We start from the raw sequence: 14,890 nt of genomic DNA, 5'->3' as shown, positions 1-14,890 counted from the left end.
CTCAGGGAGAGCTCACGACTTGCCTTGGGTCACCCAGAGCAGGGTCACCAGTCCAATGACACAGCTCTGGTCCTTGCCCACTACTAGACCATCCTGCCTCCCTCTGGGTAACCTGCCAAAGAGGTGACATGACTTATTGGATGCAGAGAGAGCAGGAGTCAGACCTGGGAGCTCAAAAGTGCTTCTGGGTGTGCTTTATTTATTTTCCGAGGAGTCGGTGTCTCTGAATCTGTTGTGAGATCTCTCCAACTCCCCATTGCTGGATCAGGAACCACTCACCACCCGCAGCCCAGCCACTGTAGTGCTGCAGAGACACACCAACCACAGGGCTGGCTCCGAGAGTTATTTGCTGGGTGACTGTGAGGAAGTTGCCTCCTTTTTTGAACCTCACATCCTTAACTGTCGAAAGAAGGTTAAAATCCTCATGCAGGGTTATGGTGGTAACAGATGGAAGGTACGATGGTATAAATTACCACAGCTGTTATTTTTTTAAAAGCCTTCTTATTGCAAAATAAAACATAAATACAGAAAGTCACATAAAACAAACATGGGACCCAATAAGGCAAACCACTTGTAACCACCAGTTAGATCAAGAAATAGAAGCCCCTTAAATATTCCACCCCAATCACAGCTTGACTTTTATAGTATTTCTGTGTCTCTTTTTAGTTTTATCACCCAAGTGTGCATCTCTAAACAGTCAAGTCCATAAAAAAATTTGCCCATATATAAAAAATGTATTATCTTTTGAGTCTCTACTGATTTCCTCCTCCATTATGTTTTGGAAGGGTCTGGAGCATTTGACTGAAGAGTTTTTTTTTGTTTTTTGGGTTTTTTTTAATACGTTTATTTATTTTGGGCTGCATTGGGTCTTCGTTGCTGCTCGCGGACTTTCTCTAGTTGCGGCGAGTGGGGGCTACTCTTTGTTGCGGTGTGCGGGCTTCTCATTGCGGTGGCTTCTCTTGTTGCGGAGCACGGGCTCTAGGCACGCAGACTTCAGTAGTTGTGGCACGCGGGCTCAGTAGTTGTGGCTCGCGGGCTCTAGAGCACAGGCTCAGTAGTTGTGGAGCACGGGCTTAGTTGCACCGCGGCATGTGGGGTCTTCCTGGACCAGGGTTCGAACCCGTGTCCCCTGCATTGGCAGGCGAATTCTTAACCACTGCCCCACCAGAGAAGTCCTGAAGAGCTTTGAAGAGTCTGGATCACCACTATTATTTTTCACATGTGTACCCCTCCCTCCAGCTCCTTCACTCCCTTGTTTGTATTTGGAGTGACATAGACCTGGGTTGCAGTTCTGAGTCTGCCAGTTGCTGTGTGACCTTGGACAAGTCACTCACCCACTCTGAACCTCTTTCTCAACTGGCAAATGAAGGGGTGACCCTGAAGATCTCTAAGGGCCTTCCAACTTTCTCAGCCTCCTTGCTCAAGCAGCAGGCTCCTGCCCCACAGTTTCTTCTTTTTTTTATCTCTCTCTTTTTAAATTATATCTGATGTACAATATTATATAAGTTACAGGTGTACAATAAAGTGATTCACAATTTATAAAGGTTATACTCCATTTATAGTTATTATAAAATATTGGCTATATTCCCTGTGCTGTTCTGATAAGAACAGCACAGGTTGTTCTTAAAAGCAACTTTACTGGGTGAAAAGAATACTGGGATAAGAATCAGAGACCTGGCATTAGAATCCAGTTTCCACTGGAACTAGCTGTGGGAACTTGGGTGAGGTACTTAACCTCTCTGAGTTTCCACTTCCTCGTCTGTTGAATGGAGATCCTGATACCTAATCCATAAAACTGGAGCAAAACTTATATGAGATCATACCCTTACAAAATTTAGTGCCTGGCACCTAGTATGTGCTAAATAAATGTTAACTGCTATTGTTGTTGTCATTATTTTTAGCTATTATTATAACTAACATTTATTGACTGCTTACTCAGACTTTGTGTTAAGTGTATTAATTCACTGAATCCTCAAAACAATGCCACGAGGCAGCCCTATTTTATAGATGAGAAACCAAGGCACAGAAAGGTTAAGTAACTTGCTCACGGTCACACAGCTAGTGAGCCATGAACCTAGGCTGTCTGGATCCAAAGCCAGCAGTGTTAGTCACTGAGATATACTGCCTCAAATACTACTGCTATCTAGAAGAATTTCCCCTTCGCTTGCCCAAGACCAGAGAGAATTCCAGTAGAGGTAAGGATGAAGCAATAGCTGAATCCAGTGTGAGATTCTCCAGGGGTGAGAAAAGTTCTTACCCCGAAATGAGATCCCAGCCCAGGGCATTAATCTGGGTCATCCCAGATTATTTCCCGCCTCCACCCCTAACATTTTTATCCACAGGCAGCCTGCCGAAGCGAACCTGGGAACAGGCTTAGTCAACGAGGACAGCAGGGAAGGTCCTACCTGGTGGAGCGGCCAGGGATGTCGCTGTGTGTTTGCCACCAGTGCGATTTTCTGGGTTTCCCTGGATGTGTGAATACATGGGGTAGGAGATGGTGATTTTGTATATGTGGTTGGACTGTGAGGCTGTGCCTTCCTCAGATGTCTGTCTGTCTGTCTGTCTCTGTGGAGAGGCAATGGGACCAGCTTGGCCCACCCCACTTCTGCCACCCACTGTGGCCAGCAGCTCACCTCTGTGTGCCTGTTTCCTCACGTATAGAAAAATGGTTATGATGACAATGATAGTACCGACCTGATAGTGTTGTTCTGAAGACTGAATGGCCTCATTCCAGGTAAAGTGCCTGAAACGGTTCAGAGCACCGAGATAAGAACAAATACAGCTTATATATGTTAATATGATTAAATGTGTAAAGGGTGGGTTTCTGTATATTTATGCAAGTGCACCTGAGGGCATCTATCAGAAAGGATCTGAGGGGCTAGGGGAGCCAGCTGTCTCTGTGATTTGTGGGAGGAGGGTATGCGTGTGCGAGTGTGTGCATGTGTGTGTGGTGTGTGCACGGTGGATGCGTGTGCATGCTGTAAGTGGGCGAGAATGTTCACTGCCAGAACCCTATTTACCAGACAAACTCCAGGCCCTAGGACAAATCACTGAGGCTCTGTGTCCCCACCTGTCCACGGGCGGGGTTGCGGCCTCACAGGCAGCTGTGAGGACCAAGTGAGTCATGGATGTAACGCTCTGGACCATTGCAAGTGCCGGCGACATGGGAGAGGTCCGTACGAAGTGCTCTGAGAAAGCGGGGCATCATCGGGACGCTCCTGGGTCGTTAGTGCCAAAGCCGTTTGTTTCTGCCTCCTCTGGGCTGCAGAGCTCCCTCTGGTAGGTCGTGGATCCCAGCCCACCACAGGCAGAAAAGCCCTCAGTCCAGTTGCTTCAATGGCCCAGAGAAGGATAGGAACTTGCCCCAGGACACCCAGCATACTGGAGGCAGAGAAGGGCTAGATTGGAGCCGGTGCCTCTTTGTCCTTCTGGCGTGATGAGAAAGCCGTGTAGAGGTCAGGGTCAGCACTTCCCAGACCCCCTGCCTCTGTCTGCCCCACTTTCCCAGCACCCAGCAGTCAGCCTGGGCCGGGGGAAGCTGCCCCAGCGTGAAGGTGTGTGCTTTGGCAGCAGGCACTGTCTGGGCCGCCAAGACTGAGGTCGGGCGGCTGCCTGAGGCAGGAATTCCATGTGTCTGGGGAGGACCCCACTCCAGTAGCCCGGTCCCAGCCCCCAGCCCTGCATCGCCACCTGGGCCAGGGCTCTGCTTGGCACCCGGAGACTGGGTTCTGCCTGGGAATTCTCCAAGGTCTCTGGAAGAGGAGGCTGAAGGATTACAAGTGCTTCAACTTTGGGGTTTTTTTATGTAACATCTTCCTTGTAAATCTGTCCATTCCCATCGCAAAAGCGTCACTTGTTATTTGTGGAGAATACAAGTAATCAGAGAAGAGAAAATGAAACTCTCAACACCGGAGTACAGCAATTCAGAGACCAAAGGGGCTCTGTCAACACACACACACACACACACACACACACACACACCTGCATGTTCATGCGTGTATCTATGCACACATGCATGTGACATAGAAACCATCATAAGCATGCCCTTGCACGTGTGTGCTTGCACACTTATAACATACAAGCACATGCATACTCGTGTGAGTACACACAGGTACAGGCATCTGCATGGTCATGTATGTATCTGTACACCTACATGTGACACACGAGCCCTCATGTTTATGTGTATGTCCACGTGTGCTTGCACACCTATAACAAACACACACTCTCACAAGTACACATGTACACACAAGCACATGCGTGTGCACACACACTTAAAGAGCAACACTCAGTGCTCCACCAATGTGAGTTCATCTAATCCCGGCACCAGTGCTATAAGGTAGGTACCATTACTTCTCCCAGTTTACAGATAGGGTACAAATGGTTAAGTAATTTGCCCAAGGACACCCAGTTAGTGAGCATAAAAAGAAATTTTAAAAAGCATTTTTTAAAAAGAACAACAAAAAAAAACCCAAAAACAAAATAATGGGGATTTGAACCCAGATCCATGGCCTTAATTAATTAGGCTGCATGGTGCTGTTTGAGTGGCATCGCGGGGAATATTCCCATAGGGTTTTTTTCCCTATGCATCTAAATTCGGTTTGGTTACAGAAATGACATCCTTTTTACATCCTAGCAGGACCCTGGGGTCAGACTTGGATTTGAATCCTGGCTCCACTGCAGACAGGCTGGCTTGACTTTGGGCTGCTCTTTCACCTCTTTGGGGATCAGTTCTGCATCTGTAAAATGGAGAGCGATCGTATCTGCTTCTGAGGGTTGGCTGAGCACGTGTGTCAAGCTCAGCCAGGCTCATTAGATGAGGCCATACGAAAACTGCCAACTCTGGGGCTGGAGGGCTTTGTGGGGAAAACAGTCAGAAAATACTCTCTGGGTGCAAGATGGCCATAATATGTTAGGGTCTGGAAGGCAGAGAGCAGCCTCTGGATCTGGGGTCTCCGGAGGGGAGGTGGTATTTTGTCCTGGAATCCCTGCCATGACTGCATCCCGGTCCTGACCAGCAGCTCAGCCCCAGCCCTGCACATTCCAGGTGGAACAGCAGAAGAGAGAGGGCGGGAGAGAAAAGCCCACAGACCGGCAGGCGGAGCCTCCTGGCCAAGTCTGGCCCAGCTGGAAGGGGAGGGGGCTGTGGAGCTGGGACGTCAGATGCCATCACCTCCTGGGGGACCTTTAAAGTCGCTGTGCTGCCAGGCGGGCCAGGGTGTCTGCAGCGGTTCTCTGCCTCCTCAGCCGCCTCCTGCCACCCGCCTGGGCTGCCCATCCTGGGTACGCGCCCCTGGAGAGCCTGGTGTCTCGTCTCCGGATGCCTCTCTCTGGCTCTCTTCTCTTTTCTCTCCATTTTTTCTGTTCTGTTTTTCCCCTTTCTCTCGTTTTACCTCTCTTTCTGTCTCTCCCATGTTTTTTCTCTTTTTGTCCCCGTCATTGTCTCTCATTCTCTCTTGTATCTACCTTTTTCTTTCTTTCATGCCTTTTCTCTGTATCTCTTTTTGTCAATCACCTTTTCTTCTCCCTCATTTTCTTTTCTGTTTCTCATTTTACTTTCTTTCTGCTTCTTTCTGTCTTGCTCTCAATCCCGAAATTGCAGCAACCCAGGGACAAGAGTGTCCTCCACTGTACCTTGGGAAAGGTGGGCGCTGCCCCTCTGAGGGCACCAACGGAGCCCACTTCCAGTAAGATTGGTGAAGAGGGTGTCCAGGCTGGGGAGGACTGGGGTCTGCCTCCTGGGCTGGTGGAACAAAACCCTGGCTTTGAAGTGGCAGCATCATCTCACCCCAGGGCCTGGTCCAGGTTTAGCCACTACCTGGGCATCTCTTCCCATTGCCCCATCCACTTAGTCCACTGGGGTGGGAAGAATGGGGTGTTGAGCCCCCTGGACGAGAGCTGAGTCAGGAGGTCTTTGCCAAGTTCCCAGTAGATAGCATCCTCTGGGGTGGTAATGCTGGAGAGCACTCAGGGTTTGGTGCCCTCATGACCACCTCCTCCAGGCAGCCGGCTCTGACTGCAAAAGGCCAGACGTGTGACCCTTCCAGCCAGCTATGCCCCTGCTGCCTGGCACCGTGGGCCTGGCAGGCCTGTTCTTCTGGGCAGGCCAGACAATGAACGCCTTGATGATGCCCAATGCCACCCTGGCACTGGCCCAGACCGAGGGCACAGCTGTGCGACCCCTGACTGGCCTGGGGGTGCCCCGGTACCGGCGGAAGCGCCACATCTCTGCCCGGGACATGAGTGCCTTATTGGATTATCACAACCACATCCGGGCCAGTGTGCACCCACCTGCTGCCAACATGGAGTATATGGTGAGTTCCCATGCCCTCCCAGTGCCTCCCCCAGCAAACGTCAGTCCACTCAGTGTGTCCTGGAAAGACTGGACCATTCACGAGCCTGGCCTCACTAACTAGTATCTGGGCATCTGGGCCCTGTGGAATGGGCAGGAATTCGTCTGCCCATTTTACAGATGAGAAAACTAAGGTGGTTATATAAGTCCTTTCTGCAGGCAGGAGCAGAGGACTGTGACTTATGGAGCATCTCCTGTGCGCCAGGCACTTACGTGTCACCCTCTTCCTTCAAGGTGGGAATTATCTCCATTTTCCAAATAAAGAAATCAAGATGCAGAGAATTAGTTTGCTGAAGGTCACCCAGGTGGGATTGCATCCCAGGTCTGCCAGCTGCTAAAGCTGTCTTAACTAACACAATACCTTTTCCAAGAATTCTGGCTTCCAGCCAGGGAGCCGCAGGGGGCGGGTGGCTGGAGCTTTCCCTGCCATTGTCTCTTTGCCCCAGGGGTTTAATGGACACACCCAAACTGTCCTCAGCAAGCCTGTGGAGGTAGAATTTGGAGAGATGGGATCTGGTACCTGGGGTGGGAGTGGGGGGGTCTCAGGCTGAGGAGAAACAACAGCTGACCAGCAGAGGCAGCTGGGATGTCTTCCTTCAAAGAGGCAGGGTCGGGGGCTCTCACCCCAGCCCCCCACAAGCCAGACTCCGGAGGGGAGGAGGGAACCTTTCTCTTTATCGCAGTCCCTCCCCCAGGACCATTGTCCCAAACCAGCCTGGAGAGATAGGCTTCCAATCCAGCCACAGATTACTTTAGGCAAAGGGATTGTTGGCCTGCCCCCTCTAAGACAAATACCTACTCCCTCAACAGCCTGCAAATGCTTATACTTTTGCAGTGTGTCCATTCACTTACGTACCAGCTCCTGCTTGGAGCCAGGCACCATGCTAAGCCTCGTGGACGCTGCCGAGCACAGGATGGACAAGGTCTCGTCCCTCACAGAGCTTCCATTTTAGTGGGGATGATAGAAAACAAAGATCAGCCACAAAATTTACATGTAAGACGACATCAGGTCGCAATGAGGTGTTGGGAGGGGCGGGGATAGGAGCCCAAATGGCAGGCAGCTCGCGGTGGGGGAGCCATTTATTTGTTCATTAACTGACTCATCCATTGATTAACACAGTGACTGGCATGTAGAAGGCCTTCTAGTTTTCAAACAATGACACATTTATTGAGCACCAGCCTGTGTGCGAGGCCCTCCCCACAACAGGTGTTTAATTATTGCATGCTTTGTAGGACAGAGAGAGCTAGACAGCTCACCAGGGGCCCGAGGAGTGTCAGTGAGTGTGGGTTTGATGTTTGCATGCCCTTACCTCAGTTCACCTCTTTGTGGCACGAAGGAAACATTCCTTGCTTTCCCTAAAAATGGATGAGTCCAACATCTCTGGGCAGATGTCTGGACCCCTCTTTGGGGATCCCCATTGCTTCACTAGCTATCTTCAGCCCACAGGACCAGTATCTGGCTAAACGTCCCTTGCTTAAGGAGCCCTTTCCCTCCCTGGCTCCAAGAAAGACCAGGTCCCGTTTCACATTCTCACACCCGCCAACTGTAATGATTGTTTAACATCTCATTTCCTTGTTAGACTGTGAGTCCTTGTTCAATATTTGCTGAATGAACAGATGAACCGAATAAAAGAATAATATCTCAGAATCCCAGGAAGTCAGAGTGGAAGGGAACTAGTATTATTTTTTGAAGTGATGCTTTTTCAAGTTATAAGAGTTGGAGCATTCAGAGATTGGAAAATTAAGAAGCTGTTATGAAGGATGAGGACGGTATTCTCTATGTACTGATGTGGAAGCATCATTAAGGTAACCCATCTGGTTAAGTAACAAGCGAGGGGCCAAATAGAATGCCTGGAGTCCTGCCATTTGTCAAAAAAATTCATATATATATAATTATTGTATGTATGTAATATATAATTATTTCATGTATATACCATATAAGATATATAATTACATATATAAATATATACGTGCATATATAATATACTTACAGGTGTAGAATATTTCTGGAACAGGACACAAGAAGCTCACAGTGACTGTTGCCTCCAGGGTCAGGGTGGCTGGAGGGACTAGTGTAGGATGGGGATGAAAGACTCTCCACTTTTCCTCCTTCAGACATCTTACATATTAAATTTGTTCATGTTTTCACTATTGAAAAAAGAACCTTCTGAATTAAAAAATTTTATTGTTTAAATAAACACATTGGGGACTTCCCTGGCGGCGCAGTGGATAAGAATCCGCCTGCCAATGCAGGGGACACGGGTTCGAGCCCCGGTCTGGGGACTAAGATCCCACATGCCACGGAGCAACTAAGCTCGTGGACCACAACTACTGAGCCCGTGCGCCACAACTACTGAAGCCCACACGCCTAGAGCCCGTGCTCCGCAACAAGAGAAGCCACCGCAATGAGAAGCCCGTGCACTGCAAGGAAGAGTAGCTCCCACTCAATGCAGCTATAGAAAGCTCGCACGCAGCAACAAAGACCCAACACAGCCAAAAATAAATAAAATTAAATCTTTTAAAAAATAAATAAATAAACACATTGAAAAAAATACAATAAATAAAATTAAAAATCCATTCTCTTCCCATCACTCTGGGCTGAGTCACTTCTAGGGACTGCTGGGAACTCCTAGGCCAATACCCTGGGACCCCGCTCGGAGCAGAGAGTCCCAAGCTTGAAGTCCAGTGAAGGAAAAAGGGCATTGGACTAGGAGTCAGAGACCTAGGTGTGGATCTCAGCTCTGGTATGGACTTGCCGTTGACCTTGAGGTCGTAGGCCTTCTCTGAGCCTCAGTGTTCTAATTTATCAAGTGGATTTGTTGCAGGTTCCAAAGGAGATGGGGAGTCAACGTACCATGTATACATGCATCTCTAGACACTGTTGAAATGATGGTGTTTGTTCCCCCGGGGAATTTCATGACCTTTATTTTTCCCAGGTCTGGGACGAGCGGCTGGCCAGGTCCGCTGAAGCCTGGGCCACCCAGTGCATTTGGGCCCACGGGCCCTCACAGCTGTTGAGATACGTGGGCCAGAACCTCTCCATCCATTCTGGCCGGTGAGTGAACCTCTGCCCTTCTTTCACTCCATCACTCAACAAGGTCACTGAGCACGCTGATGGCAGAGTGACTTTTATTCTATCTTCTCCGCCTCTGCAGGTACCGCTCTGTGGTGGATCTCGTGAAGTCTTGGTCTGAGGAGAAGCGGCATTACTTGTTTCCGGCCCCGAAGGACTGTACCCCGCGCTGCCCCTGGCGCTGCAGTGGCCCTGTGTGCTCTCACTATACCCAGGTACTCCTTTGTTGGGATGTAAGGCTGATGAGAGAACAAATCCTCTACCTTAGAAGAAAACGAATGTGGTGGGACAGCAATTAGAAATAAAACAGAGGCCCTTAACAGACTTCCTTTTACGTAACAAGCCTGTTCCTGGTAAGTTGTGTGCACATTGAATTGAGCTGAACCAGATCTTGTTTTGAGGGTCTTAGATCGGCAGACCATATTGTTTGACCCCAAAACGGAGATGTGTGGTCTGACAAGTTCAAGACTGCCTTTGATTTCAATAGGTCCAAACATTTTCTAGTATTTTTTATTTTCTAAGGCTCCTGTGTCTTAAAAAAAGAAACGCCAAATAAGATTACAAAAGATTGTAGTATATTTTGAGTGCTAATATTGAAGTTGTTACCACTTATTATACATAAAAATACAATGCAGTATCATGTTGCAAGAAATAGGACCAGAAGTTTTCAATGGTAGGAAAAATGTCTGCTTTCAGGCCAGCCAATCTCTCTGTGACTCATCTGCAGTAAATGTCAAAAACTGAAATTTGAGACCCCCTAGGAAATGTGAGGCCTAAACCAAATGTCCTTCCTGACATCCATGAAATATTATTACCTCCATTTTACCAAAGGAGAAACCAGGCACAGAGTGGTTAAGTGACTTGGTCAAAGTCACACAGCTAGTGTTATTGAGATTCTGATCCAAGGCTGTTTAACTCCAAAGTTTGTGTTTTAACTTCCAGCATGACAATGATTTTCAAACATTGGTCACTAGGGGGGAAAAAAAAAAAGAAAGAAATCTAATTGAAAGGTATAGAACATATTAGCATATATCATTCTATATGATAAGATTAAATATTGGTTCGTAAAACTTTTGTTCAAATTGTTTGAGGAGGGGTAAGGGTGTGTGTATGTGTGTGTGTGTGTGTTGGTACACTGGGTAACAATATATAACTGTATTCCTTACTGTTGGTTATAGTGGAAAAAATTTTGAGAAACATTATAGTACAATATGCCTCTAGTCCCCTCACCCTGAGACAGGGGCCTCCCCCAGGAAAACCTTATCTAATGCATCCACCCTGACAGAGCAAGCCCAAGAGCGTTTCAGCCCCAAGTCCTTCTCACAGCCTCCTTTGTCTTTGTCCCTCCTCAGATGGTGTGGGCATCTTCCAATCGGCTGGGCTGTGCCATCCACACCTGTGGCAGCATCCATGTCTTGGGCAGCACCTGGCACCAGGCTGTGTACCTGGTCTGCAACTACGCCATTAAGTGAGTGCAGCTCTGAGGCAGAGGGGGCTCTGGGGCAGGAGGGTGGACCCTGAGGTGGAGTGGGCAGGATTCTCAGAAATGGAAGACATACAGGACACCCTGCTTTCCTCCGTTCTAAATAACCTGAACACCAGGTTTTAGAGTCAATCAAGAATCCTTTTTCTTTACCCAAGTTTCAGAATCGATTGGGAGATAGACGGAGGACCAAGGCAGGTGCATAAGCAGTGTCCCTGATGAAGCCAACAGTGGAGAATGTGGCTTAGGTCTGCCAGCCAAGTGGGCTTGCAAATATCTCACTGTTGAATTAGACCTCCATATCCATTGACAGGCAACATTGGCCAACCATAGGCCTCTTCTAAGTGCAGTGCCAGCCCCTGTAAGCTTCCCACAAGAAATAGAGCAACCAAGAATACATGCTCCCTACAGGCAGGCAGTTCCCATAGGAAAGAAAGGAAGGATGCAATGAGCATGCTCAGCTGCTCTTTCCAGACTCTCCAGTCAGCTTGGTGGGAGAGAGGTCAAGAGTGGTCTTCATATGCTAGTCTGCTGGAAACACAGAGGAAGGGGGATGGGAGTTCCCATCCAATGTATAGCATACAAACTTGCAACAGATTCTCATACAAAACAGATTACAGACTCTCATACACAACGGGAACAAATTCTAAGTAAACATGATATTCAGAGTTTCAAGATTACATAGTCATAACTGCCTTTTGCTCTCACGTAGCTCTTGATCATTTACAATACACTTTTCCCTTATTATCTCATTGAAGAGATGAAAGAGAGAAAGAAGGAAAAAGGGAAGGACACTGGGAAAATATTTACCCTTTTTACAGATTAAGACATTGAGGATCAGAGAGGTTAAGTAATTTACCAAAAGTCACAAAGCCAATAAGTAGCAGAGCTGTTTGAAACACAAGTCTTTTGATTTCATATTCTATCTACTGTACTATCCTGATGTTCTGGAAGTTACTGGTAGCCGAAACTCAGATTCTCAAGTCAAGATATTTGTTAGATGGAGACATCTATTGACAAAGTGTCATAATGCAGCCCAGCTTTCTCAGATATGGAAAAATGCAACAAAGCAAATTCCATCACACACAGCTTAAGGAACTGTTCCAGTTTGCTGACACATTGAATTTTTGAAACATTGACTATTAACCATATAGTTGTTAAGATTTTTAGGCTCTGGAGTCAAGACTGTCAGAGTTCAGATTTGTGATTCAACTTCTCCATGCCTGTTTTTCACCTACAAAATGGGAGTAAAATGGTTTCTACTTATAGAATTGTTGAGAGAATTAAGTGAGCTGACCCAGGTAATGTCCCCAGGCTCATAATAATTTTAGAATACATGTTGGTTCTTATTCTTATTACTAGACCTGGGTTTGGTTCTCAGCTCTACCATGTACACACTGAGGACTTTGGATAAGTCATTTCATCTCCTTGGATCTTAGTCTCCTCTTTTAAAATAGGGCTAATGCTACCTGGCTCACAGAGGATCTTGGTACATAGTTGCCCATAGTACATGTTAAATAAATAGTGGCCAGGATTATAACTAGGTTATAAACTCTTTGAGGGCAGGAAATAGATCTGATTCATTTTGGTATCCTTTTACTACAGTGATTTCAAACCTTTGTTCTTTTAAGCAGAACTCTTTTCTAAGTGGTTAAATTAAACAAAAAAAGAATGACTTTTATTCCATCACCCCTGGTGTCTCCACCACCCACGTTCCCTGCCCCCAAACTTCCAGGAACACCTTTTTTTTTTCCTGTTGGAAAAACTGGTAGCGTTTGATATATTTATTTATTATTGTTTAAAATTTTATTACATTTTATACTGATGTACATGCTATAAAATTCAGTGGGTATGAAAACAGGTAAACACAGAATGTTGTCTCCCTCCCCTGCCCACACTTGCCCTCTGTAAGTTTCTTGCATAACCTTCTGGAGATCTTTTATGTACTTACAAACATGCATATGTTTTCGCTCCGGGAGCACCTTTTGAAAATGGTGGACTCACAGCATCTGGCACAAGTCCTGATGCCCACTAGATGCTCTGGAAGTGTTTGTTGAATGAATGAATGAATGAACCCATATGAAACCAGAAATGCATACTTTTCTAAGCACTTTGGCTGACTTTACTTACAGTCTTTCAACAATCACTTTTGGGGGAAAAAGATTCCATTTCTGTCCACAAGGAGTGTTTGTGTGAGAAAATAAGGCACTGGGACTTGAAAGGTAAATAACACTACAGGCCAGTGGTGAGATTATTAGGTAGCTCTTAGCAAGAACTGGGGGAGTGATTTTAGGCTTTGAGAAGACAAAGAGGGGGGAAAAGAGAAATCTGTGGGCTGGGATGGAGAAGCGAGTTGTGGAAAGATGAGGTGTGTAAGGTGCATCCACTTGCTGCTAGAGCAGTCTGGAAGGCCTGACTGAAAGCTGTAGACGTGATTCATAAGCAGGTCTGGAAGGCCTGACTGAGAGCTGTAGACATGATTCATAAGCTAGGGGCCAGCAAACTACAGCCCACAGCCCAAATCTGGCCTCCTGCCTATTTTCATAAATAAAGTTTTATTGAAACACAGCTACGATATTTGTTTACATACCGTCTAGGGCTGCTTTCATGCAATAAAGACATTTGGCCTCCAAAGCCTAAAATATTTACTCTCTGGCCCTTTACATTGCCAACCCCTGCACAGGCAATGGGGAGCCACTGAAAGTTCTTGAGCAGGAGAATGATTATGATGAAGGTTTGTTCTTTTTTTTTTAAACAGCTTTACTGAGATATAATTTACATACCATATAACTTACCCATTTGAAGTGTCCAACTCAATGTTTTGGGTATATTACATTACTCATTTTTTCAATCGTGGTAAAATATATGTAACACAAAATTTGCAATTTTAACCATTTTTAAGTATACAACTCAGTGGCATTAATCACTATTTCCAAAATGTTTTCATCACTCCAAAGAGAAAATCTGTAACCTTAAAGCAATGGCTCTCTACCCTCCTCCTCCCTAAAGGCTGTGGTTCATTGAGAGGATTAACTCCGGAGCAGGTAGGATGGATTTGGGATAAGGCCATTGAAGAAATAAATGTACAGCAGTGGCCACAAAGAGGCTTCATGGGCATGTCCCCCATGAGTGAATTTTACACAGTATCTAATTATTCTAGTTCTCATTTGCATACCACCTTATAAGTTACAAAGTGTTTTCACATAATTTTTATGGACACCATTTCATTTATTTATATTATTCAGAGGACAAAATCAAGGCTCAAGAAATGAGGTCGTTTATTCCGTCACCAACTGGCAGGTGGCAGAATCCAGGACCAGAACTCAGATCTGCCCACTGGGGAGGGGAGGGGGGTGTTTGTGCTGGGAGGTGAGGGTGGGGTGGAAGGAATAACAAAATCAGCATGTCCTGGGGAGTCACTTATCTGCCAGGTGAGGTGCTAGAGGCATGCGCACATAGCTCCATTATTTGATCTGCTGCTGCATCCCTGTGTGGGAGGGAAGTCTTCTATTGGTTTTACAGATGAAGACACTGAGGCTTGCAGGCGTGACTTGGTCACAGGGCCAGACAGTGGCAGTGCTGAGATTTGGAAACCTCTGTGAAGGTGACTCCATGTAACTGTCCCCCGACCCCGCCTCCCTGGGACCTCTTCTCTTCCAGGGGCAACTGGATCGGCGAGGCACCATACAAGAAGGGGAGGCCGTGTTCTGCCTGCCCTCCCAGCTACCAAGGCAGCTGCAACAGCAACATGTGCTTCTAGGGACTCAAATCCAACAGGCTGCTGTGGTTCTGAATTTTCCCTGGTCTCTGGCAGGGCTCCAGCTGGGCCTGACCCTCCAAGAGTCCCTTCCCAAAGACCGGGTCAAGTGATTTTTTTTTTTTTCGATTTTTTTTTTTTAAGGACATGAGGTGGGCTTACTTCACCAGTCTGAATTTTCCCTGCTGATTCCATTTCCTAAATGTCCAGCATGGGCCGGAAGAAAAC

General features: G+C 46.9%; 1 protein-coding gene across 1 annotated transcript; it reads left to right on the top strand.

Annotated features, from left to right (window-relative positions):
- The first annotated feature begins 6,050 nt into the window (after nt 1-6,050).
- R3HDML (R3H domain containing like) lies at nt 6,051-14,665 on the top strand. The gene is made up of 5 exons (XM_027078071.1): nt 6,051-6,311; nt 9,286-9,404; nt 9,505-9,637; nt 10,775-10,890; nt 14,566-14,665. Exons 1-5 carry the CDS (start codon nt 6,051-6,053, stop codon nt 14,663-14,665), a joined length of 729 nt encoding a protein of 242 aa, XP_026933872.1.
- Nucleotides 14,666-14,890: the final 225 nt, after the last annotated feature.

The sequence above is a fragment of the Aethalodelphis obliquidens genome, unplaced genomic scaffold (genome assembly GCF_003676395.1).
Source record: "Aethalodelphis obliquidens isolate GAN/ISIS:26980383/991018 unplaced genomic scaffold, ASM367639v1 scaffold42, whole genome shotgun sequence".
Taxonomy (NCBI): domain Eukaryota; kingdom Metazoa; phylum Chordata; class Mammalia; order Artiodactyla; family Delphinidae; genus Aethalodelphis; species Aethalodelphis obliquidens.
This window is presented reverse-complemented; position numbering and strand designations above follow the sequence as displayed.

Coding starts and splice junctions, on each gene's coding strand:
- R3HDML (XM_027078071.1), top strand. CDS start 6,051: ATGCCCCTGCTGCCTGGCACCGTGGGCCTGGCAGGCCTGTTCTTCTGG. Junction 6,312..9,285: donor CTGCCAACATGGAGTATATG/GTGAGTTCCCAT, acceptor TATTTTTCCCAG/GTCTGGGACGAGCGGCTGGC. Junction 9,405..9,504: donor CTCTCCATCCATTCTGGCCG/GTGAGTGAACCT, acceptor CCGCCTCTGCAG/GTACCGCTCTGTGGTGGATC.